Genomic DNA, 26181 nt, shown 5'->3' with positions numbered 1-26181 from the left:
CCCCCCCCCCCCCGTAGAGCTACACAAACCAACACTACCTTGCTTTGTCGAGCAGCTCTGTAAAGGGGACCAGTTTGCCGTGCCTCTCTCCATGATCCATGAAATACATAAAAGCTAGTAAGCAGTGGGTGCTTGCTGGAAGATCCCTGCTCCAAACCGTTCACATTCATTGCTTCATTATCACTGCAACCATCACGATCATTTGCCAAAGGCGCTGTTCTCCCCCAGGCCTTGAGCACTGAGAGGTTAAACAGACCAGCCAGGAGGTGCTGGAGTCAAGTCCTACTGGGGCAACCTTTCTCTAGTGGCTTCCCCTCTGACCACTCCAGAGTGGCGCTTCTCACTAGACGGGTTTTCAAATATGGAGTCTACATAGTGAGAAGAAATTACGGATCTGGCCCAATGATATTCCCATTACAGAGAGGCCCAGGGAGGGCAGTGGGCTGCTCAAGATCACACACCAGAGAATGGACATGTGATAGGCACCTGACCTCCAGGGGGAGGTTCTAGAAACATAGGCAAACACGACAGCAGCTTGTAGGTGAGCAAGCAGCACCAAAACACACAACAGATGCTTCTTCAACAAATGCAGCTTGACTTTATTGCAAGGAAGCTGGCAGGAAGCCGGCCGGGGAGGGCCTGTCTGGGCAGGAACTCCATGGCTGAGCTGGACTGAGCAGTTGGTGTTCCTAATCTGCTTGGAAACAGGATCAACAGCCTAGAAGAGAGGGAAAAGTAGACGGATCAATGGCGCCACCTACTGCAGATAAGGAGACATTGCACCTCGGTCTCTGGATTCCTCTCTGTACTGCCCATGTGCAGCTGTGCAGGTGAAACTTTGAATGCTACAAAGTAACGAGGTGTGCTGAGTCTGGGTGAGCTGCAGGAGCGAACTCCTTCTATACAGTGCTTACAAGTTTGACACTTCCTACCTGAAAAAGTCAGAGAGGTTCAGTGGCAGACTTCTGTAATACCAACACTGAAGGTAAAAGCAAGATAAGGAGTTCAAGGCCAGCCTGGGTTACGCGAAACCTTAAAACAACACCAACAGCACAACAAACAACAAACATAGGCACGATGCTGGTGGTGCATTATCCTGTAATTCCAGCCTGGGGAGGCGAGGACAGGACGATCAGAAATTCAGTATCATTTTCACTAAATCTTGAGTTCAGGGCTAGCCAAGGCTACCCTACTTCAAATGAGCAGGCAAGCAAATAAACACACCATATGATTGATTCCCTTTGTGTGTCGGGCGGTGGTGGCACAAGCCTTTAATCCCAGTACTTGGGAGTCAGAGAAGTAGATCTCAGGGCGTTCAAGGTCAGCCTGGTCTACAAAGCAAGTTCCAGGATAGCCAGGACTGTTACACAGAGAAACCCTGTCTTGAAAGACAAACAAAAGACAGCCCGATAGCCCAGAGTGGCAAGAACAGACTGGCATCGAAAGAGGAAGTAGTGAGGGTGGCGGACATGAGGTGTTTTTCTCAGAGAATAAAATGCTCTCAAGTAGGGTACCGGTGTGGCCGTGCACACGGTGAATGCAGAAAGCGCCGATGAGTGGCGCCCATGACCACAGCTAACTACATCACGTCAACTTCATTTTCACCTTGATAGCAAAAGCCACAGGGAACAATGCTTGCTGTCAGCAGGGGCTACTGCATTTACAAGAGTCTCTGTGTGTAGACCAAACTGCGGGCCACCACGGGCCACTCTTCCCTCCAGTCCTTCCCCACAGAGCTCATACTTATCAAACATATTTTTTTTCAAAACTAAACAGAACATTTTTATTAGTTATGGTGTGGGTGTCATCATATGTTTGTGGAGGTCTAGGGATGAGCTGCTGTCTCCTTCCACCTTGATGTGGGTTCTAGGGGCTCAGACTCCGGTCTCCAGGCTTGCACACACCTGTACCCACCAAGCCATCTTCCTGGCCCTCAAATACAATCTTACATGGAGGAGCTGGGCATGGGAGCTCACACCAGTAATCACAGCATCAGAGGGGCTAGGGCAGAAGGTTCGCTGCGAACTCCAGATGACTTGGGCTATACAAGGAGGCCCTGTTTCAAAAATGATTTCTAAAAAAAAATAAAACAAACTAAATCCAAACCGAAAAATTGTACATGGATGCCCAAAGCACAACAAGGGTGTTTGAAAGAGATGGAGGTCAGTGGCCCACTCTCACCTGACCCACAAAACCCAGGGATGTACAGTTCCTAAGCGTGGCAGAGACTGCTGGTGTCGTCATTCCAGAGGGGGCGAACCTTAAAGAGACTGCAGAGACCCAAAAAGGCAGTGGGACAGAGTGGAGGGGTTCAAATCTCAGGCAAGTGAAAAATGGCCCAGTCACAGTCTGGAATGAGAACAGAACTGGCATTGGAACCCCAGACTCCTTGCTGTTCACACTGGCTTGTTCCTGGCCATGGAGCAAATCCAGGGCCAGAAGAGATATGGGGAACAATGGCTTATTTATTTATCTGTTTGTTTAAGCTTTGTGTGTGTGTGTGTGTGTGTGTGTGTGTGTGTGTGTGTGAGAAAGAGAGAGAGAGAGAGAGAGAGAGAGATATTAATGTGCCATGTCTGATTGTCAGACAACCTGTGGGACTCAGTTCTCTCCACCACGTAGGTCCTGGAGATTGAATTCAGGTTGTCAGGCTTGGCAGGAGGCACCTTCACCTGTTGAACATCTTTCTGGCCTTGTTATTATTATTTTATTATTTTGAGACAGTGTGTCTCTGTGTAACCTTAATTACACAGAGCCTTGATTAGCCACATTAGCCTTGATTTCTTGCTATTCCTCTCCTGGCTTAGCCTCTTGTGAGCTGGCTCATCCATGTCTTCTAATTTGCTGGGATGTAACCATATACACAAAACACACCGCTTGGGTTCCAAATGCTCAAATTGGGGACCCTCCTACCCCCAGTTGATTACAGCTGGCCTCTGCCAGGGGCTCTCATGGGTCACTTGTAGGGTCAGCGATACAGTTGCCATCATGACAACACTCGCACAGGAGTCTGGCTCATTCCCGCCTCTGCCACCCATCTGCCTGGGCTCTGGTCAGCTCATGTTCCTTCACCAGGCCTCGTTTTTCTCAGTTCCAGAGACGATACAAACCACCAAAGAAGTGACCATCGTGATTCATGGGTCAGATGCAGTGTAGAGGAAGTGAGACTGCAGGGCACGGTGGGAAGGACTGCTGGGCGGCCAGGTGAGGGAAGGGCACTGGCACTGGGCTACTTTCTGCCCCCCCGGGACCCATAAAGTGAAGATAGCTTATATGGGTCATTGACTTCACCAGGCTGGGTTAGAGGCGCAGCCAGCTCCGGGGCATGAAACTCTGTAGAAGCATGCGAGGCACAGGACATAGGCATCAACTGTGAAGGGACAGTCACTTTACCAAAGCAAGAGGCTCACCATTCCAAGAAGGCCAGATCCTCTAAACTTAGACCCTGCTGACCAGGCAAGGTGCCCCTCAAGTCCCAAAAGGGACTTTGGAGATATAATATGGCATTCTGTCTATTCCCCAGTGGCCATCAATACTTTGAGTTTCTGGTTTGTACTGAAAAATGATGTTCTTGTGACCCTTTAAGAGGGGGGCAGTGGGCTGAACACATCAGGGCCCACTCCTACCTCACTTAAGAAGTCCAAGTTCATGCCGGGCGGTGGTGGTGCACACCTTTAAATCCCAGCAGTTGGGGGGCAGGGGCAGGTGAATCTGTGAGTTCGAGGCCAGCCTGGTCTACAAGAACTAGCTCCAGGACAGGCTCCAAAACTACAGAGAAACTCTGTCTCGGGGGTGGGGGTGGGGGTGGGGGTGGGGGTGGGGTCCAAGTTCAGGCTGAGCACCTTAAATCCAGGAACTTCAGTTGCAGTATGCTTCAAAATAAGAACTTCCTGAGTGCCAGCTCATGTCAAAAATGTTTAGGATTGGCCGGGCGGTGGTGGCGCACGCCTTTAATCCCAGCACTCGGGAGGCAGAGGCAGGCGGATCTCTGTGAGTTCGAGACCAGCCTGGTCTACAAGAGCTAGTTCCAAACCCCAGAGAAATTGCATTCTGAACTGCTTCTGGGCCCAAGCATTTCAGATGAGGGATTTGGAACCCAGGGGACCCCTGGAGAGGCAACAAGTCTGTGCAGGAAAGGCTGGGGCCTCACCCACCTACCTCTTCAGTACATCCAGAGGGACTCGCCCAAGGTTCTGGCTACTTGGGGCCAAGGTAGGAAACGGCCTTTCCTGTTTTGTTGAGGGTTGCCAGCAGGGTGTCGGTGCTATGCTCAGACTCAATGCAGACCTTCTTGTTGGGCAAGTCAATGTTGAACTCCACTCCTGCAGAAGAAGGAAACGGGGATGTGGGAGGGGGAAGCAGGACCCTTCCACCCTAAGAACAAAAGAGGTCAGCCTCCTTAATCATCCCTGTAGCGCCAGGCACCTCTCGTGGAGCCAGGGAGCAGCAAGCTCTTTCTGTCTCAGGCACTGTGAGCACAGCAGGCTCTGCTGCAGGCCCCTCTCTGTGTCTGAGGGGTGTTGGCAATGCAGACTGAACTCAGGACCTCAAGGATCAGGCAAGAACTCCCCTTCTAAGCTATTTCCTCAGCCCTCAGAGTTTTCTCTTTCCACCCAGCTCCCTTCCCCCCAAACCTGCCATCACTACCACCTCAAGCTAACCTTCCAATTTAGCAATACAGAGCCCTCCTCCCTCCCTTTATAATTTTATTTGAAATATTTTTATTTTATTTTTTTAAAATATTTATTTATTTATTATGTATACAATATTCTGTCTGTGTGTATGCCAGCAGACCAGAAGAGGGCACCAGACCCCATTACAGATGGTTGTGAGCCACCATGTGGTTGCTGGGAATTGAACTCTGGACCTTTGGAAGAGCAGGCAATGCTCTTAACCTCTGAGCCATCTCTCCAGCCCTTGAAATATTTTTAAATTATGTATGTGTATGGCTCTGTATGAAGGCATGATCATATGAGTGCAGGTGCCCCTGAAGGCCAGAGGTTATGGGGTCTGGAAAAGTGGGCGCTAGGTCCTCTGCAGGCGACATACATGCTTTTAACCGTGGAGTCACTTCTCCAGCCCCAGATTTACTTATTTTTATGTATATGAGTGTTTTCTTTGCATGTATATCTGTGTACCACATGTGTGCAGTACCCATGGAGGCCAGAAGAGGACGCTAGATCCCCTGGAACTGGAGCTACAGATGGTTGTGAGCCACCATATGGTGCTGAGAGCTGAATCCAGATCCTCTGTAAGAGCAACCAGTGCCCTCAACTATTTCTCCAGTCCCTTCCTTTCAAATTATTACACTTTAGTGAAAGCATGCGTGAGTCTGTGTTAAGTACGTGAAAGAAACTGTAGGTGAGCATGTGTGTGAGTATGCATAAGTGAGAGTGTGTATGAGCACATGTGAGGTGCACGAGCATGTTGAGTGTGCGCATGTGTGTGGGTATGTATATACATGAGAGAAAATGTGTGTGTGAAGGTTAGAAGACAGCTTGGAATCAGCTCTCTCCTCCTATGTGGGTCCTGGGAATTAAACTCACTTGGCAGCAAGCACCCTTACCCACTGTGTCGTCTAGTGCTTGTACAACCCCCCTTCTGTGTATGTGTCTCACGTGCATAAGCTACCACTGAGGACCCCACCCACCTTCCCCACAACCATCTCCCCCCTTTTCTATGCTACTGGTACCCAGGGTATCACACATGCCAAGCAAGCACTCTATTCCCGAGTTTCGTCCCCAGGCCTTTTTTATACATTTTATTTTGAGGCAATCTCACTAAGTTGCCTGGGGTAGCCTTGAACTCACTCTACAGACTTGGGAGACCTGAGCTCATGATTTTCCTGTCGCAGCTTCCCAGTGTGGGTATCTTCACATTTGCTTGCTGACTCAATCCTTCCAAGCATGGGGAATCAGTTCTGCCTGCCTGACACTGTTCTCATTCTACTACCAGTGCACCCAAGCCCGCCTGGCCACACCTACGAAATCATTCCACACCATGAATCAGAGCAGAACCGTGGGCCAACAGCCTGGCACATGTGGGGTGTTAACAGCCATTGCCCAACTGCCTTCCTACTGCCCAATCCCTACTTCCACCAAAAAAGAAAAGCCACGATGCCCTCCTCTAAAATGGTGTGCCAGGCTGTGGTCAGGACCGTTTCAGGCCTTGGCTTTCCCACCTGTCATAAAGGGGTTGGGGTCAACCTCAATGCTCTTTCCTGCCTAAGTCAGTCTTTAGTCTGACTACCCAGGCCCTAAGAACTTAAAAACACCCGACTGTCCTCAAGGGGAGGCGTGCCTTATTCAAAGTTTGTATTGCTGTGATGAAACACAATGGCCAAATATAATTTGGGGAGGAAAGGCTTTATTTTGCATACATTACCACATCACAATCCACCATGAAGTATAGGGCAGGGCAGGGAGGGAACCTGGAGGCAGGAACTGAAGCAGAGGCCATGGAGGAATCTGCTCACTGGCTTGCTTTGCTCCCCAAGAGCTAGGCCCTCCCACACCAATCAATCAAGAAAACACACCCCAGGCTTGCCCATAGGTCAATCCGGTAGGGGTATTTTATCAACTAAGGTTCCCTCTGCCCAAATGACTGTAGCTTGTGTCAAGTTAACATAAACTAGTCCGCACAAGGAAAAACTTATCAAAGGTAAAGGCCCCTCAGGCCCAGCAGGGCTGTTAAGCACGTGGTACAGGGCATGGTTGCAATCTCTGAATCTACATATAACAAAAAGTTAGACAGTTGTTAGCTGCCAAGAGGGTGCTGGGAATTAAACCCTGGTGCTCTGGAAGAGCAGTCAGTGCTCTTACCCACTGCGCCATCTCCCCGGCAGACCCTACTTCATTTCTGAAGTGTCTCTGGCGTACGCTGATATGGGCTGACACTCTCAGATCATAAGCTGGTGATGCCCAAACCCAGGGGAGGGAAGCCTATGGCCTTGTGGGAAGTCAGCAGCCAGATGCTCTTCAGTGTCTCAGATTCTTGTGAACAGACATCTCAGTGCAGCTGGGTATGGCTCATGCCTGTAAGCCCAGAACTCGTGACACTGAGGCAGGAGGGCTGTTAAAATTTGAGGCCTAACCTGGGCTACCCATGGTGAGTTCCAGGCCAGCCAGGACTACAACGGGACACGCTGTCTTTAAAACAACAACAACAACAACAACAAAAACCCAAAAAACAAAACTTAAAAAGATATTCCATCTTACAAACCTCAGAGTTACTGAATCACGGGCTTACTCACTATGGGACCTGGGCAAGGCACTTCCCCTTGGGCACGAGTGTTACCCGCCACCAGCCTGATCCACCGTGTCAAGTCCCACTCTGTGGACTGATAATGCATAGGCAGTCTCAACACTCAGTAGTAATGTTACCCTAGGTCTTATTTATTTCTGATTTGTAGAGATAGGGTCTCCCTCCATAGTCCAGGCTGGCCTCAAATCCCTGGCAATGCCTACAGCATCTCGGCCTCCCAAGGGCTGGGATTATCAGTGTGAGCTGCCACACCCAGCTTTGTTTGGCTCTTATAAATTCATTGTTTTTATTTTATTGCAGTACAGTGGATTTGATCTAAAATGTCACACAGGCTGTGCAATCCCTTTATTTCTGAGCTACACCCCCAGCCTCTTCTGTCATTTTTACTTTGAGTCAAGTCTCCCTAAATTGTCCAGACTGGCCTTAAGCTTTTGAACCTTCAGGCTTCGGGGTTTACTGGTATCCTTCAGGCCTGGCTGTTGTTATCTGTATTTGATGTCACCCTGGAGATCACTATCATAGTAACAACTCCAGGGCTAAATCCCAGTAACAGTGTGGCTAAATCCCAGCTCTGCCCTACTGGCTCTGTGAATTCAGTCAAGTCCTTGAACTCTAAACAGTTCCTGCCTTCACACGAGGAGGACAGTCACTGTGCACTCGTGGTGTGTGCCTGCATCTCAAGCAGAAGCTGGATGATTAGAGTCCATGATCACCATCCTGAGCTCCAGAGACCCTGAAGAGGGAGGGGGAAGGGAGGAAGGGGGAGAGGAGACAGAAAGAACAACAAAATGGAGTTGTGTATGGTGGCCCATCTTTGTAATTCCAGCATTTAGAAGGCAGAGGCAGAAGGATTCTCACAAATTTAGGAGCAGCCTAGTCTATATGATGCATTTCAGGGCAGCCAGAGCTACTTAGCAAGGCTTTGTCTCAAAAACCAGACTAAACCGAGGGGGTAGGAGTGTAGCGAATGGAAGAAACGGTGGTTGCAGTGAGGCACATGTCTCCACGTAAGCCACCGAGCAGAGGCCCGAGTGTGCACCAGCTGACCTGCAGCTGACCCCCGTGGGCCGCATGTACCTGAACATGACTCCCCATACTCTCTCCAGGAGAACCACTCACCTCCCAGCTTGTTGAGGACTCGGGAGACGGCTTCGGCACATCCCTCACAGGTCATGTCCACGGAGAACTCGTGCTTCTGCAAGAGACGGAGATCATGAGTCAGGCCATGCAGGGGACCCACACACCATCTGAGGGGCCTCTTAGGGGCTGACAGGGAGCAGAGAGTGAGCACAATCCCACTGGAAGCCTGTCTATGAGCCCAGTCTAGTAAACGGATGGTGGGGGGAGGGCACAGGATTTCTGTGTGTCACAGGCTGTACCAACAGAGACAATCTCCATGATGTCTTCTGCAAGGTCTGGCACAGAATGAACAGGATCCAGGTCTGTGTGAGCTCTTTTCCAATCCTCCCTCTCAAGATTACTGCCTCACGAGTGAGCTATGGGCTTTGCCTCAGGGCCAAGGATTTAGCCACAGGTGACCCCGCTCCCAGCAGTACTAATCTGGAACCTGTTTCTGAATCAGAACATTATTTTCTACACTGGAACTCTACACAGGCTGCAGGTCTGCCCAGCAGCCAGGATGGGGACATCGATTATGCCAGCAGGTAGGTTACTCAGATGTGTGGCACCACTGCTCTGACCCAAGTACTCCGTGCTCAGGGGCAGCACCCGAGTTCCAGGAAGGGGAAGGATTCCCCAGGCTCCCCAGCACACTGGAGGCAGCTGGGAAGGGATCCCAGGTTTCCGAGGCTCTACAATCTCCAAGATGTCTAAGAAGTCAAGGTAGGCGAGCACACAACTGTGCTGCTCAAGCACAAATAGTCGCTGTTGTGCCCAGCACTGGGAACAGCACCTGGCATAGAGGTCCCTCACTTATTTCATGAGTGAATCAATGATCAACATCACTGCTGGACAACTTCTGGGTCTTTGGCTGTTTTCAGTGGACTGGGCCAATATCCCTTCCTTCACAATATTTGGGAATGAGAGCATCTGCACTCCAGCGCTTGCAAGTTGTATGACCTCAGTAGCTTAACTCTTGGGGTACTAGTCCCTTCTGGATGAAGAACGGGACAATCACAGGATTTGACATGTGGCAGCCAGCCTCCACCATGACCTCCATCTTCTCTGCCTCCTGGTATTTAAGTCCTTGACAGTTCATTCCCTAACATCGTAGCCTAAGCCTGAGCGTATTCAACATAAGGGCCAAAGCACCATTATGTGATTAAGCTGGTCACAATGCCGGCTTCTGCCCTGCTCCCTTCTCGGGTCACTCCAGAGCCAGCCAGCTTCCATGTTAAAGGACACTTTACTATTCATCCAGAGGTCCACCTGGCAAGAAGCAGAGTCAAAGCCAAGGAGTGCACCAGCCTGGGCAAGCTTCTGATCTGCACTGCTGTTCCTGAAGACCCCAAGTCAAGCCTAGTCACTGTCCAGACACTCTCGGGTCCTGACTCTAGGTTTGGGGATAAACATTAAAGGACAACAGATAGCTGATATGTTAATAAAATGAGATCATGGGACTAAGTGCCTTTAGGTGAAAGTAATTGGATTCTGATAATTATTTTCTTCCATTTCTCTTTTCCTTTGGAAATACAACACGCAGGCCCTGAGAATGTAATGCAGTGGTACATTGCTGGCCTGGCATGTGCAAGGCCCTGGGTTTACTGCCCAGTACTGAGACAGCCAAGCATAGGGAATGGTTTAGGCTATACACACCTGTCTTTGACAATGAACCTAGCCACCTGTTAACAACCCAAGACTGACCTCCACACTTGTTTTAAACTTGGAAATAAGAAGTTACTCCTCTCATCAATCCCTGATTTCTCCATTTCCATCCAAACATCCTGAAGCACGATCCGGGAACTGCTGGCAATGGGCTGACCGGGGTTAGACAGTTCTGGAGCACATGCACAAAGAGGCCAACTGTCCTCAAAGTGCGATTGTGGAGAGAATTCCGTACATAATTAAAATCAGGTGCATCTGCTGGGTGCTGGTGGCACACATGGATCCAAGTTCAAGGCTAGTCTGGTCTATAGAACAAGTTACAGAACAGCCAGGGCTATAGAGAAGCCCTGTCTTGAAAAATCCAAGTCAGGGGGCTGGAGAGATGGCTCAGCGGTTAAGAGCATTGCCTACTCTTCCAAAGGTCCTGAGTTCAATTCCCAGCAACCACATGGTGGCTCACAACCATCTGGAATGAGGTCTGGTGCCCTCTTCTGGCCTTCAGGCATACATGTAGAAAGAATATTGTATACATAATAAATAAATAAATAAATATTTAAAAAAAAATCCAAGTCAGTCAGTATAGAAAAGTGACCAGATTATAGCCCTAGCAAACAAGCTCCTCCTTCCCTTGAACCCCATAAAGGGAAGCCCCAACAATAAGTAGGGCCCTTGATACCTGCTCTGCTGCAGTATATCCTGACTTGTCTTGTGCACTGTTTTGACTAGTTTCCTTGCTACTTTGTAATCTATGTGCATCTTTACTATTTGTTGAGTAAGATGCTAAGAGCATTGAAACAGCCAGCCCAGACCTCCAACCCTGAGTAATAGCACTGCAAACATTAACAAAACAAAACAAAGGCTATCCCTCCCCGCTTCTGTATTTTGTTTTGTTTGGGGGGGGGGGGGGGTTGGTGTTGCTTTGAGAACAGGGTCCATTAATGTAGACAATACTAGCCCAAAACTCACTATGAAGTCTACACTGGGCCTTAAACTATCTTCCTGCATCAGAATCCTAGGCACTGTATAAAAAGGTGACCAAAAGCATACCCAAATTCAATGCCCACCTTCCCCACGAAGTTCAGCAAAGTATCTCTAGGACAGGCTGAGCATCTCTTATCTGAGTGCCTGGGAGCAGAAATGTCCCTCGTTAGGGAATATTTGCATACGCATAATGAGGTATCCTGGGAATGGGATGAGTCTAAACATGAATCATATTTATACACAGACTGAAGGTAATTTCATGCAATGTTTTCAATGCACCCCGTTTGGGCACACACCACTTGGGGGCATCAGGCTCTGGCTGGGCTGAAACTCCCTATGTAGACCAGGCTGGCCATAAACTCAAAGAGCAGGTCTGCCTCCCAAGTTCTGGCATTAAAGGTGTCTGCCACCACCACCTGGCTGAAAACAGATAATTTTTAAAATAATAGTAAGAATAGGGCTAGAGAGATGGCTCAGTGGTTCCGACTACTTGTGCTCTTCCAGAAGTCCCGAGTTTGGCTCCCCAAACCATGTCAAATAGCCCACAACCACCCGTAACTCCAACTCTAGGGAGTCTGAAGCCCTCCTCTGATCTCTGCACACAAATGGGACACACAAAAATCTGAAAGATAATAACTATGCTATGCTTATTCGCGTGTGGGAGTGTGTACTATGGAATAAGAGTGGATGCCAGAGGTCATCAGGCTTGGCTGCAAGCATCCTTACCAGCTGACCCATCCCACAACCCTCAAACCCCCTTCCTACAGGATAGGAGAATCATTCATTTTCTCTTGCTCCAGGGCTCACTAAGGTGATGAGGTCATGGGTGCAAAGGCACAGAGGAGAGAGGCTTTCTTTGCTCCAGGGAAATCTTGCTGGTTTTAGAACTGCTGAATGCTCACCCCCCTCCCCCCAACAAGATGACTCTGAGCCAAAGCTCTATAGAGCATTTCAGAGGATAAGTTTTGCTGCCCAAGGCTCTAAAGTCAACAGTTATCTGAGCTCCAAACTGAGGACCCCAACAAGGAAGTCTTTCACAGAGCAGAGGCCAGAGGCCTGGGGGCAGCTCACAGGAGGCCAGCATTTCAACTCAGAGCTCTCTCTCGGCTACAAATTGTGAAACCTAAACCTGAGGCTGACCAGAAGTCTGCCTAATGGACAGGGAGGTGATCCAGTCTCCACAGAGTACGTCAAGACCTGCTCCACCCCTGGATGGCTCCCCAGTGCCTCTAGACCTGTGTTTTGTCTCCAAAGGGTGGTGGCTCAGTGGCAAAGCATATACACAGCATACACAGGCCCTGACTCAATCTCTAGCATCCCAAAACAAAACTTAAAGCCAGGTGTGGCAGCTCACTTCTGTAATCCCAGCACTTGAGAAGCCAAGACAGGAGGATTGCTGTGAATTTAAGGATCAGCTGGGCTACACATTCACTCACAGGTCAACCAGAGCTACAGTGTGAGACCCCGTAACAACAAACAAGCAAAATAAACCCTCTTAAGCATAATGTATATATTCATGTCATATGGCAACATGTTGTATTATTGTATATTATATATAGTAATGCTTCAGAGGGCTACTAAGTGATACAATTCTGTAACAGACTCTCTAGAACTGGACGAGTCCCTGGGAATGGAGAAAGAGGACACTTTGTTCTTCTAGAGAACAACACTGGAGTCTGGATTCTTGACTACTAATATCTAAGTATCTCTGATGTGTTGGGCCTTCTTCTAAACACCTTGTACACTGTCTCCTTTAATAATTACAATGCTTCCATAAGCCAGGGAACTACCTGAGGGCTGAGAAAGCTGCAGCTCAGAGTTTAGATACCTACTCAGTGAGATGTAGCTAATGAGTAGCAGAGTCTGCCTTGGGCAGAGAACACAAAACTTTTAACCACTGAGGTCCTCGTGGAAGCCTGCCCACACTGTTCGACCCCACTTGCCCTATATCTGCAGAAAAGTCACACACACACCCCTTGGGGGCACGATGGGTCGCTGGCTCTGTTATATATTTTGATGCTATCATTCTAGCAAATACCAACCATAGCCCTGCAAGGTCTGTTTTTAATCCCTATTTTATGGACGAAGAGATGAAGGCACACAGAGGCAGAGCTTACCTGAGGCTGCCCAGCTGGCAAATCAAGGGCACGGACTTTTGGGTTTCTGGGTTAAGCTTTGGTCTGCAAACCATCTCGGGCTAAGACTCATTTCCCTGCCTAGACTTGAGGCACACTTGAGCAATACCCACCTCCCTGCCTTTAGCTGTTGGTTTCGATATAAGGTGTCTACTCCATGCCTCACTCCCATCAAAATCCCCAGAGGCACAGAATAGAGGGGTCCTCAAGCTGTTTTCCTTCACTACTGTCCCCTGGAGAGCCTGGCAGCCTCCACTCTGATATCCCAGGGTCTGAATCACGCTGCACGGCAGACTGTCTTGATTGACTGGTAGGATGGATTTTTATCAAGCCTTTTTTTTTTTCTTGTCTTTGTTTTGTGCCACCAGTGGAAAGATCTCAAGACAAAGGGCAAGAACCACAAGAAATGACACCTGAGGTTTAAGACTGCACCAGGAGGGAGCACGGGTTCACTCAAGGAAGATAAGCGGCTAAAACACGTAATACCCGCGGGAGACTTCTGGGTTTAGAGGCACCAGGAAGAAAATGCTGCTGATTCCAAGGCCCTAACCATTATCTCAGAAACTCAACTGGGATCAGAGCTTTCTCCCCAAGCCAGTACAACTGGTTTTGCCCAGCACTTACTTCCCAGGTGACCTGGCTTCATCCTGGATCCTATCTAGCTTTAGCTCCCAACAATAAATGGTTTCCAACAAACGCTGGACTTTTCCTTCTCTTCTTGTGCAATGGGTCAAAGACCCTTATTTAAGTAAGCAATGAGGCTAGAAGCCACCATGCATAGAAGTGAGTAAGTCCAAAGATAAGATAGAGCGCTGCTCTCGGCTCCTCAAACTCTTCTCTGAGCTTTGGGAACTCCTGGCTGGAAATAAATAAAGCACCCTTTCGGTTCAGTGTTGCCCAGTGCTGAAGTGGAAGCAGGCCAGAGTGGGTAGGAGAGGTGGGGGGGGGGAGAGACCTGCTTCTCTGAAACCCCGCCAGCTCGGCGGCAGGGGCATGCACGTGGAAAAGGTAGGGACCGGAGGCCCTATGCAGCCCTATCTCTCAGCTTCCGTTTCCCCATCGTGCAGGTAAGGTTGGGGCTGTCCCTCGAAAGACTCTCCAGAGCGATCTTGAGGCCTGTGTTCTGAAACACAGTGCTCTCTGCAGCTTTCCTGAGGGTCGAGAAGCTGGACGGTGGGTGCGGAGGGTAAACTGAGGAACGACTGCAGCTCCGGCCGCAGCCTGTGCTCTAACAGCAGCATCTGGCCGGGCAGCGGTACATCGGGCCAGAGACAACGGTTCCCGCGGGTGGAGCGGGAAGGCCACTTACCGGCATGACTGACGCGGCCCGGGCAGCAACGGCGACGACGACTGGAAACGCCTCTCCCGGGCAGCAACGCTGGGCTTCCGGAGAGCGTTCCTGGAAGCCCCACCTTTAGGCCGACCCCGCCTTCGGCTAGGCCCCGCCCTAGGGCTGGGCTCCGCTTAGTCTCCGCCCCTTCCGGGTTCAGCTGCGGCAAGACTCCGCCCTCTGAGGCTCTGCTCAGTTCTCGTCCTTTAGGGCCAAATTACAGCCGGGCCCGCCCCCTGGGCTGGCTTCCACTTACTTCCCACCTCTTTCTAGCCTGGATATATTATTAGGTCCCGCCTCTGGAGCTAGGTCACGGGTCCTCGGGGATGGCAGGGTGCGGGGGGGGGGGGGGGGGGGGGGGGGGGGGGGGGGGGTATGCAGACAGAGGTAACTTTTTTTTTTTTATTTAGACCTGCCCGAGGCTGTTACTGGAGACCTTAGGACGACTAGCCCTCAACTGCGCTCTCTTCTGGGTAGTTTTTCGTGTGGGACTAGGGAATGCAAGGCCAAGGCTCCTGGGAAGGGCAGATCAGATCCCGGCATTCCCTAAAGATTCCATCTTCCTTGAGTGTCACTCGGTCCCTACCCTGGCCTAGGGCTGCAGGTCTGTTCCAGCTGCTAGAGAGGTTGAGGCAGAAGGATCCTGAGGTTCAAGGCTTGGTCTGAACTGCAGAGTTCAAGCCCTTCGTGGAATTTATGAGACCTTATCCAGAAAAGCATACAAAAAAAATATATACAAATTTAAGGCACTAGGCATTTTGGTAACACTTGTAATTCCAACACTTGAAAAGCTGAGGCAGAATTGGTGGTGGGTGACACATGCCTTCAATCCCAAAACTCAGGAAGCAGAGGCAGGTGGATCTCTGAGTTCAAATCCAGCCTGGTCTACAGAGTGAGGCAGGAGAATCCAGAGTTCAGGTTAGCTGGGGCCTTTAATCTCAGCACTCAGGAGAGAGAAAAATCTCCACAGACCTGCCTATAGGCTAATTGGATAGAACCAGGTCTTCAATTACAGTCCCTTTTTCCAAGATGACTCTTGTGTCAAGTTTAAAACAAGAGGGCTGGAGAGATGGCTCAAAGGTTAAGAGCACTGGCCTCTGTTCAATTCCCAGCAAGAATATGGTGATTTACAACCAACTGTAATGAGCTCTGGTGCCCTCTTCTGGTGAGTAGGCATATATGCAGACATAACACTATATAATAAATCTTTAAAAATGTTGACTAATAAACTATGAATTTATTTAAAAAAAAAAAACAAGAAACCTGTGAGAATGTAAGTGTTGTTCCTATCCATTTATGGCTGCCCCAGTTAGCTGAGTTACTTCATGAGTAATCCAATAGCCTTGAAGACAATACCCTTCTCAACCGTGACTACTAGGTTTATTTCCACCATTTATGTTCCTAAGAGAAGATCCCTAAACTAAGTAAGCAACTTGTCATCCTGTGTATCAGGAATCATGCTATAATTTGAACACAGAAGAGACAGCCAGGTGGTGGTGGCGCATGCCTTTAATCCCAGCACTAGGGAGGCAAAGCCAGTCCCACCCCCCACACCCCCCACATCCCCCCACCCCCCCCCCCCCGCTTGAGAAAAAAAAAGTTGTGAGACATTGGCTAACAGGGAACAGCCTAAGAATCTAAGAATAGCTGTGTGTGTGTGTGTGTGTGTGTGTGTGTGCCTGTAAATAACCCCTCCTCCTGCACTTGGGAGGCTGAGGCAGGGAAGCATGAATTGGAGGCCAGGCTGAGCTACCTGAAAACCTATCTTAAATAAACTAAACTAAAATAAATGTAAGAATATAGCAGGCGAGCCAAGCGGTTATTATCATGCTATAATTTGAACACGGAAGTTATGAGATAGCTGGGTACTGGTGGCACATGCCTTTAATCCCAGCACTCGGGAGGCAGAGGCAGGTGGATCTCTGTGAGTTCGAGGCCAGCCTGGTCTACAAGAGCTAGTTCCAGGACAGGAACCAAAGCTCGAAAAATAAAAAAAAGAGGCAGAGTCAGGCCGATCTCTGTGAGTTCGAGGCCAGTTTGATCTTGAGTTAGTTCCAGGCCAGAACCCAAAGCTATGGAGAAATCTTGTCTCAAAAAAAAAAAAACTAAACAAAGAATATAGCAGGCTGGGCATGGTAGTGAACACCTGTAATCCTGTCACTTGAGAATTGGACATGGGGACTGCTGAAAGTTCAAGGCCAGCCTGGACTATCTAACACCACATCTCAAGCACTGATACCCCTTAACCCTGGATACAAAAATGTGGTGGACGTAAGAAGATTCTACTGTCCAGAAAGCTAAGCTATGATGTCTAAGAAACAGGTCTGTCCCCTGCCTCACTGGGAAGGGCTCTGGCTGAGAAGTCTGACTGGGAGGATACTGGGAAAACATTTGTGTCCCTCACTAATGGAATTGATACCACTCTCTGCCTCCTCTCCTCAACTCTAGAGAACAAGGACATCCCATCTACCTGTCCAGAACAGAAATGGCACAGAGGCTGATGCAAAAACCATAGAGCCCATAGAGCCAGCGCCAAGCCTGGATGGCCCCAGACTCAGTCTGGGAGAAGTGACTCCATTTTTATTTCACCCCCTGCTGTGAAACTTCCTGTTACTTGCCCCTGACTTACCTCACTGCCACTGTCCCCACCTGGCGGAGCATACAGGTGCCACCTGGCAGAACATACAGGTACTTCTTCTGGTCTCCACGTTGGGCGCAAATCTGTTGTAAATAGGGGCGGCGGCGGGGCTGTGTCCCTGGCACCCCAGCTGCCTGCTCGGCTAGCTTATGCCCCGAAATAACAACACACAAACTGTATTCATTTAATCACTGCTTGGCCCATTTCTATCTAGCCCTTACTGAATAATTCTGATATCCCGATCAACCCATCTCTAATAATCTGTGAGAACTGGTCTTACCGGGAAGATTCTAGCCTAGTCCATCCTGGGTCGGAGCTTCATGGCGTGTGTCTGCCCGGGAGCGGGGCATGGTGTCTCTGCTCCAGCCAGCAGAGCTGTCGAGTCTGACCTCACTTCCTCTTCCTCCCAGCATTTTGTTCTGTTTACTCCACCCACAGGGCCAAGCAGTTTCTTTATTGCTTAACCAATGAAATCAACAGATTGATATATGACACTCCCACATCGCTTCCCCTTTTTCTGTTTAAACAAAAAAAAAAGGCTTTAACTTTAACATAGCAAAATTACATATAACAAAACAGTTATCAAGTAAAAGTTACAATAATCTTTATCATAACTAAGGAAAACTATAACTATAACTAACTATTCTTAACTCCATCAAAGACTCCAGAAGGTTATAATATTACCTAAGTAAACAAGAAGTCCAAAATTCTAGAAATGACAGAGACATCTTGCTGCCTGTACCCAAAGTTCTTTTGTACCGTTGGGGCATCAATCTTCAGCCTTCAGGCCCATAGTATCCAGCAGACATTTCCATGAAGCAGGAAAATTCAGTCTGTTCAGTCACTATCTGTTGTGTCCTGCAGAATGTCTTGCAGACTCCTTCACGAATCAGGAACCCCGAAAGATCATCTCACCTTTAGGCAAGTTCAGTGCCCTCTCTCTGCGGGTTCTCTGTGTCCAGTTTATGCAATAGTCCAGGCAAGAGCAGTTTCTTGCCCAAATGGCTATCAAACTCCATAAGGTGCCTCTTCGATGCCCATCTTCCTCTTGAAGTACATTGGTGCTGCCAGGAGCAGAGTGTCTCATTGTCATGAAAAGTCCTAAGTTATTAAAACATTAAATGTCCTATTCTGTAAACTTTGAAAGACATGAAGAATGTCTATCTAAAATATATCTCTATATATCTAGAAAATCTAATTAACATGACTACAAGCTTTACTATTATCGATGATTATCCATTAACAACCTATATTTCTTAATTATACAGTACATATTTAAATGAACTACACAATCACAATACCTTAATCAAAATCAGAAACACTTATACATATAACAAAATTGACCTTAAATCTCTATCAATAAAGCAAAATCTATACTAATGCAAATTATTCATATCTATATCATATCCCCCTTTAAATGTAAAAGAACATTTATAAACAATATTTGGGAATATGGGCGCAGTTTTTTTCTCTCCAAACTGCTTCCTGCTGAATGGGGGCGTCGTTAATTAGGTCTTTCATGGTATAACCTGTGTGCTAGTTTCATCTCAGTTGGCAGTTGAGCGAAGCAATTTTCTGAAGATGTTTACACCAACCCTTCAGGAGGGCGTGGTCCATCATACCAAATCGGAATAGAAGAAATGAACAGCGTCTCATCCTCTGTGAAAACAAAATAAGAAACTCCTTTCCAAAGCATCATGTCCTTAGATCCAAATTTCAAAGTCAAGGCATCAAAATATCTATGTTGGATTAGCTCAGCAGCATTTATAAATAAATATCTTTTAGTAGCTGTTGCTCCTTCCTCAGCATTCAAACAATTCAAAGAGAGCATAATAGCATACAGTATCAAAATTCTCTGTTTATTTTCCATCTTTGTACGCTTTATTTTAACCTCTATTTTGTTTATTTTTACTTTTAACTTTTTGCTTTTTGAGACAGGTTCTCTGTATCTTTGACCTGAAGTAACTCTGTAGACCAGGCTGTCTTTGAACTCTCAGAGACCTGCCTGTCTCTGCCTCCCAGAGATTAATTGGGATTAAAGGTGTATGCTAAGACACCTTGAACTCACAGAGATCTGTTTGTCTCTGCCTTCTAGGCACTGGGATTAAAGGCATGTGCTACCACACCTTGAAGTCACAGAGGTCAATCTCCCTCTGCCTCCTAAGTGTTGGGATTAAAGGTGTGTACTACCACACACAACAACTCTCTCTTCCTTATTTTTGTTTTTTACTTTAAGAACTTCAACTTTTAGTCTGCATATATTTTTAACACACTGTAAATCATTTAAAATTTTTCTTTATCTTTGACGCTCTCTTTACTGTATCTCTCTCTGTTTTTCTGACCACATGAGTCTTTAATTTACCAGGCAATCTCAGTAGGACTAAAGCCGTGGCTTTGCCAGCTAGATCCAGCCCATTCCTTAGCTTTCCAGCCTCATGGCTGAGGTACTGGCTGTAGCCTTGTTTACTGCCACAACTCTATGGCATTTCAAGGTCCCTGCCAGCAAGCGAGCTTCAGCAGCCTGTGCTTGCAAACCGCACGAACCGCCTGCATAAAAGAAGATAGTGTGGCAATGGCACCACGTATATTGCCCTAAAATTCCATGTAGAATAAATTTGTGTGTGAGGAATTGTCTGTCATTTGAAGTTTTGGTTTTTTGTTTGTTTCTCTGTAATAGCCCTTGGCGAGCCTCTTGCTTTGTTTTTTTTTTTTTTTTTTTTTTTTTTTTTTGGTTTTGGTTTTTTGAGACAGGGTTTCTCTGTGGCTTTGGAGCCTGTCCTGGAACTAGCTCTGTAGACCAGGCTGGTCTCGAACTCACAGAGATCCACCTGCCTCTGCCTCCCAAGTGCTGGGATTAAAGGCATGTGCCACCACTGCCCGCCTGAGCCTCTTGCTTTGGTAAAGTGACTGTCCCTTCACAGTTGATGCCTGTGTCCAGCGCCTGGCACGCTTCTACAGAGTTTCATGCCTTGGAGCTGGCTGCGCCTCTAACCCAGCCTGGTGCAGAGTTTTGATAGACTCATCCAGACTGCCTTTCAAAAAAGGGGGAAGGGTTTTTTAATTAATTAATTTATTTATTTATTCAAGACAGGGTTTCACTAAGTAGCTAGGCTAACCTCAAATCCTGAGATCTGTTGACCTCTGCTGGGATTAAAGGCACATGTTTTATTTCTTAATTTTTTTTGATTTTAAACAATACTCATTTTTTTAAATTTATTATATACACAGTGTTCAGCCTCCATGTATGCCTGCAGGCCAGAAGAGGGCACCAGATCCATTACAGATGGTTGCTAGCCACCATGTGGTTGCTGGGAATTAAACTCAGGACTTCAGGAAGAGCAGTCAATGCTCTTGACCTCTGAGCCATCTCTCCAACCTTTTTTTTTTTTTTTGTTTTTTGAAACAGGGTTTTTCTGTAGCTTTGGAGCCTGTGCTGGAACTACCTCTTGTAGACCATGCTAGCCTCGAACTCACAAAGATCCACCTGCCTCCCGAGTGCTGGGATTAAAGGCGTGCGCCACCACTGCCTGGCTATTTCTTAATTTTAAAGATTATGCTTACTTATTTTGTATGTGTGAGTTTCCACTTTTGTATGCCACTGTCATGTGTTTGGAGATCAGAGGGCAGCTTTCTTTTCTTTTCTTTTTTTTTTTTTTTTTTTTTGGTTTTTCGAGACAGGGTTTCTCTGTGGCTTTGGAGCCTGTCCTGGAACTAGCTCTTGTAGACCATGCTAGCCTCAAACTCACAGAGATCTGCCTGCCTCTACCTCCCGAGTGCTGGGATTAAAGGCGTGCGCCACCATCGCCCAGCCAGAGGGCAGCTTTCATGAGTAGGTTTTATCATGATGTGGGTTCCTGGAACCAAACTCTAGTCATTAGACTGTGGGAAGAGCGCTTGCTGACCTGGTTTACTGGTTTAGTTTACTATCTTTTCTTTCCTCCTCCTCCTCGTCCTCCTCCTCCTTCTTCTTTTAGAGGTGAGTGTAGCTCAAGATGGGTTCAAGCTCCTAATCCCAGGCCCAAAGTGAAGACACGTACCATTAAATCCCAGCACTCAGGAGGCAAGTGGAGCTCTGAATTCCACACCAGCCCACGTCTACAGATCAAGTTGCAGTCAGCCAAGGCTATGTGGTGATATCTTGTCCAAAAACAACAACAAAAAGATCTTTATAGCCGGGCAGTGGTGGCGCACGCCTTTAATCCCAGCACTCAGGAGGCAGAGGTAGGCGGATCTCTGTGAGTTCGAGACCAGCCTGGTCTACAGAGCTAGTTCCAGGACAGGCTCCAAAACCACAGAAAAACCCTGTCTCGAAAAACCAAAAAAAAAAAAAAAAAAAAAAGATCTTTATATCAAGGGCCCAGTGACAGTAACAATCTTTGATGTCCAGGCTCCAAATAGTGGAAGGATAGGGCTACTTACTGTCCCTCTGACCTCCTCAGGCCGGCCACACTTTGAGAATGGTGACGTGGGCCTGCCATCCCAGCACTTGGAAGGTGGAGACAGGAGGATCAGAAGTTAAAGGCCAGACTGGCCCTGACTCAAACAAAACAGCAACAAATTAAATAGAAAAAAAAAAATCTTAGCAGAGCTTGTGGAATGAAAACTCAGCGTATTTTCTCCGCTGAGACAAAGTTCATCCCTCTGTCAGTAATCATTAGCTGTTTCTTGTGACCCAAATTCGATCTCACCAGTGCAAGTCCAGCGAAAAGACACAGATGGACCTGGACTGCCCAGGCTCTCCAGTCTTTCCATGGGAGCCTCTGCCATGTTGTTAAGCCCTAGGCCTAGAAAAATGTTCCCATTCTTCCTCTTTGCTCGCTTTCTCTTGAACAGCTCCATAACAGTACCTGTAGACTCACTCTTATTTTCTGTATGGTTTGGTGTCTATCCCCTGGAAGTGGAGACTGTGTTATTGTGTCTGTGTTTCTGTGCCATTGTGTCTGACTATGTAGCCAGATTTCTCTCTCTCTCTCTCTCTATCTATCTATCTATCTATCTCTTCCTTCCTTCCTTTTTTCTTTCCTTCCTTCCCTTCTTTCTTCTTTTCCTCTTTCTTCTTTATTTTTAAATAATGTGTTCTTTTTAAAAAGATTTATTATGTATATAGGGTTCTGTCTGCATATATACCTACAGTCCAGAAGAGGGTGCCAGATCTCATTACAGATGGCTGTGAGCCACCATGTGGGTGCTAGGAATTGAACTCAGGACCACTGAGCCATCTCTCCAGCCTCTCTTTTCCTCTTTCTTGTGTGCAGCACACATGTGATGGTCAGAGGACAATTTGCGGGAGTTACCATCTCCTTCCACCATATGGGTCCAGGGGATTGGACTCAGGTCACCAGGCTTGATGGTGAGCACCTTTACCTGCTGAGCCATCTCCCTAGCTCCCTGTTTTTAGCTTCCTGTTAACATATTGTTATATTTACTTTCTATTTTTTTTTTTGAGACAGGGTTTCCCCACTTAGCCTTGACTGTCCTGGAACTCACTCTGTAGACCAGGCTGGCGTGTCTCAGTTTTGTGAGAGCTGGGATTAAAGGTGTGTGCGACACGTCCAGTATACTCCTCCAGATTGTAAATTAAGTGAGCTGGACTCGGGAGGCAGAGGCGTGCGGATCTCTGAGAGTTCGAGTCAGCCTGATCTACAAGAGCTAGTTCCAGGACAGTTTCCAAAACTACAGAGAAACCCTGTCTCAAAAAAAAAAAAAAGTAAATATGTGTAAAAAGAGAAGTTTAAGGTCATTTATACCTGTGGAGTTTGAGGTTGTGCTGGGATACAGGAAACTCATGTTTCTTGGGTAGGGTTTTTTTTCCTTCCTTCCTTCCTTCCTTCCTTCCTTTCTTTTGAAGTACTTTCCCTAAGAAGCCCAGGTTGGTTGGGCAGTGGTGGCGCACGCCTTTAACCCCAATACTTGGGAGGCAGAAGCAGGTGGATCTTTGTGAGTTCGAGGCCAGCCTGGTCTAAAGCTACAGAGAAATCCTGTCTCGATAAACAACAACAACAACAACAAAAAGCCCAGGTTGGCCTTGAACTTGAGATGGTATTCTGTCTCAGTTTACAGAGAGGACCTCAGGCCCTGTGTGCCACCCTCAGATTAGTGAAATTTTTTAACTCTTGCTGAGAAGTTTCTTGCAGTCAATGGTGATTAATACTCATAATTTTGTCAACATCCTAGAATAAGAGACTGGAGTTCTCAGTCCTAAATGGGATGTCTATATAGCCTATGCACCTTCAAGACTCAGTGTTCTTTGCAGAACATGGGGGAAAATGATCGTACAGGGCAGAGAGTGGATGGCTCAGGACACAACAGGGCATCTACATCTATGGCCCACAATGACAGGGACAGCATGCACAAGACCCGGAAAAGTTCAAGTCAAAATTCCAGCACAAGTCCCACCCTTAGCTGAGGAGCTAGAGGCTGCTGATGGCTTCAAGAGAGGGAAGGGCAGTTTTCTTTAGGCAGGTCCCACCTGAGAGGCTACTATTGCTCTGGTAGATGGCCCTACAACCATGCACATACAGGCAGCACTAAATGGACCTAGTGGGAAAAACAACAACAACAACAACAAAAAATCAAAACTCAAACAAAGACCCAATGTAATTCGAGAGGGTGGCCTTGATCAAACATTTCACATGCAAGTATACAATTCTCAAACAATAAAAAGATATGTATCTTTATTCTGCCTTTAGGAATACATCTTTAAATTTTTTATTTTATTTTATATTACTATTATTTTATTTTATTTATTTTTTAAAAAATCTTTATTTATTTATTATGCATACAATATTCTGTCTGTGTGTCTGCCTGCAGGCCAGAAGAGGGTATCAGACCTCATTACAGATAGATGGTTGTGAGCCACCATGTGGTTGCTGGGAATTGAACTCAGGATCTTGCAGAATATGGGGGAAAATGATCGTACAGGGCAGAGAGTGGATGGCTCAGGACACAACAGGGCATCTACATCTATGGCCCACAATGACAGGGACAGCATGCACAAGACCCGGAAAAGTGGAAGAGCAGGCAATGCTCTTAACCACTAAGCCATCTCTCCAGCCCTATTTTTTTTTTTTTTTATTTTGGTTTTTCGAGACAGGGTTTCTCTGTGGTTTTGGAGCCTGTCCTGGAACTAGCTCTGTAGACCAGGCTGGTCTCGAACTCACCGAGATCTGCCTGCCTCTGCCTCCCGAGTGCTGGGATTAAAGGCGTGCGCCACCATCGCCCGGCTATTATTATTATTTTGAGGCAGGGTTTCTTTGTAGCTTTGGAGCCTGTCCTAGAACTAGCTCTTGTAGATCAGGCTGGCCTCGAATTCAAAGATCCGCCTGCCTCCCGGGTGCTGGGATTAAAGGCGTGTGCCACCACCGCCTGGCTTATTTTATTTTTAAAAGATGGCTGTGGTGGTGTACTGCTTTAATCCCAGCAGAGGCAGAATCAAAAGAGAGACTTTTTTTTTTTTTTTAAATCAATTAAAAAAAGAAAAAAAGGAAAGAAAGGCAAAGCAGTCAGGAGCACGGGGATTTCAACTTAAAAAAATCCTTGTGAAAATCTGCCAAAGTTCTCTGATTCCTTAGTTGGGCCAAGAGATCCTAAAGGATTCTCAATGCGGAAATGTCCGTGCCGCTTCAGGGCTTGGTGCTTGCAGCCCTAGAAGCAGGTTTCCATTGGGGACTCAGTGCCCACGGCCTGTAGACAGGCACCCTGAAGCTTCCCTCTGAGTCATGGCAGAAGATGCCGGGCTGTTGGAACTCTAAAGACTTTTCACTTGGCTTCTGGCCTCCAGAGTTCCAGGTTCCGCATGGTTCCCTTTCCCTTCCACCCTGGACTGGGCTGACTCTGAGTCTTTCCTTTGCACTAGGGGACTGTCCACGTGTCCCGTTTTCAGAAATTCTCTGTAACACTTTAATGTCCCTATTCCCAGCATTCAGGAGGTCAGGGTAGGAGGCTCGTGAGTTCGAGGTCAGCCTAAGCTACATGGTAAATCCAGGTCAGCACTGTTTCAAAAAGCCCTAAAAAAGGAAAAAAAAAATCAGAACAAAACAAACAAATGCAAGCTAGCTTGTTTTCAGAGTTTCATGTCGCTCAGGCTGGCCTCAGACTTGTTATATAGTCCAGGATGACTTGAATTTCTCCCCTTGCCTCCAACTCCTGGGACCACAGACCAGGTCGGGTCTGTATCTAGAATTTGGACCACCACAGTTCTTTAATATAAAATGCTTCTGGTGGCCAAACAGAGGGAATCACAAAATCCCAAGCTGCGGACAGTAGGAGGTAATACTTGGTCCCTGGAGCGTTTGTGGGGAACTTTAGGCGTGTCTACCTAAGAGTTAGATAAGTTTCCATTTCAATTAGAAAAGCACGTGACAATGGCTGGTGGTGACGCACCCCACGGCGCACTCAGGCCTGAGGGTGATCCGAGTATGGATCTTGTCTCTGCACTCACAAGAAGGAAAAAGCTCCTGAAAACATCCACGGACCACTCGTGCACCACCCGCTGGGAAGTCACCGGGGACACGCGCAATCCCAGAGAGGCTGCCGCACCGGGTGCTTTGGGGTCTCCTGCCCGAGCCAACTTCGCTGTCCTCTGTGGCCACTGATTTCGTGCTGACTAATGCTAAGGGTCAGCAGTGACTGCTCTTCCGAAACGCATGCAGAAAAAAAAGTTTTGATGTGAAGAGGAAAAACAAAAAAACCCGGGAAACTTTGTCACTTGGATCCCGGGTACCAAAGTCACCAGGGAAGGGAGGAGAGGGGGGCCTTAGGGACAGCACTCGATTTAAGAGGAAGAGAAAGGAAAGAACGGAAGGCGCAGCTAGCACATCCTCTTAACCGCCCCAGAGGGCACGGCCGCCCTGGGGCTGTCTTTGGAGAAATCCATCCCTCCGTGTCAATCAGTTTCATCCAGCGTTGCGATTGGCTGGTGGCTTCCTTGGTCCCCCCGCGCCCACCTCCTACTTGCATGGGGTTTACTTCCCCAAAGTACACGGGCCCCACCTTGTGGATCAACCGCTCCTGCCTGAACCGCGGGTTTCCGCCCAGAGGAAGATATGTAA

The 26181-nt window shown here is 47.7% G+C and overlaps 1 protein-coding gene across 1 annotated transcript; it reads right to left on the bottom strand.

The window, feature by feature from the left end:
• Positions 1-578: 578 nt before the first annotated feature.
• Atox1 (antioxidant 1 copper chaperone) lies at positions 579-14611 on the bottom strand. The gene is made up of 4 exons (XM_041665268.1): positions 14473-14611; positions 8383-8458; positions 4159-4322; positions 579-718 (listed from the first exon to the last, which is right to left on the bottom strand). Exons 1-3 carry the CDS (start codon positions 14476-14478, stop codon positions 4198-4200), a joined length of 207 nt encoding a protein of 68 aa, XP_041521202.1. The 5' UTR covers positions 14479-14611; the 3' UTR covers positions 579-718; positions 4159-4197.
• Between the last annotated feature and the right edge of the window lie 11570 nt (positions 14612-26181).

Source organism: Microtus oregoni, unplaced genomic scaffold, assembly GCF_018167655.1.
Source record: "Microtus oregoni isolate MIOR12 unplaced genomic scaffold, Mior012 000015F_ref0000493, whole genome shotgun sequence".
In the NCBI taxonomy this organism is placed as follows: domain Eukaryota; kingdom Metazoa; phylum Chordata; class Mammalia; order Rodentia; family Cricetidae; genus Microtus; species Microtus oregoni.
This window is presented reverse-complemented; position numbering and strand designations above follow the sequence as displayed.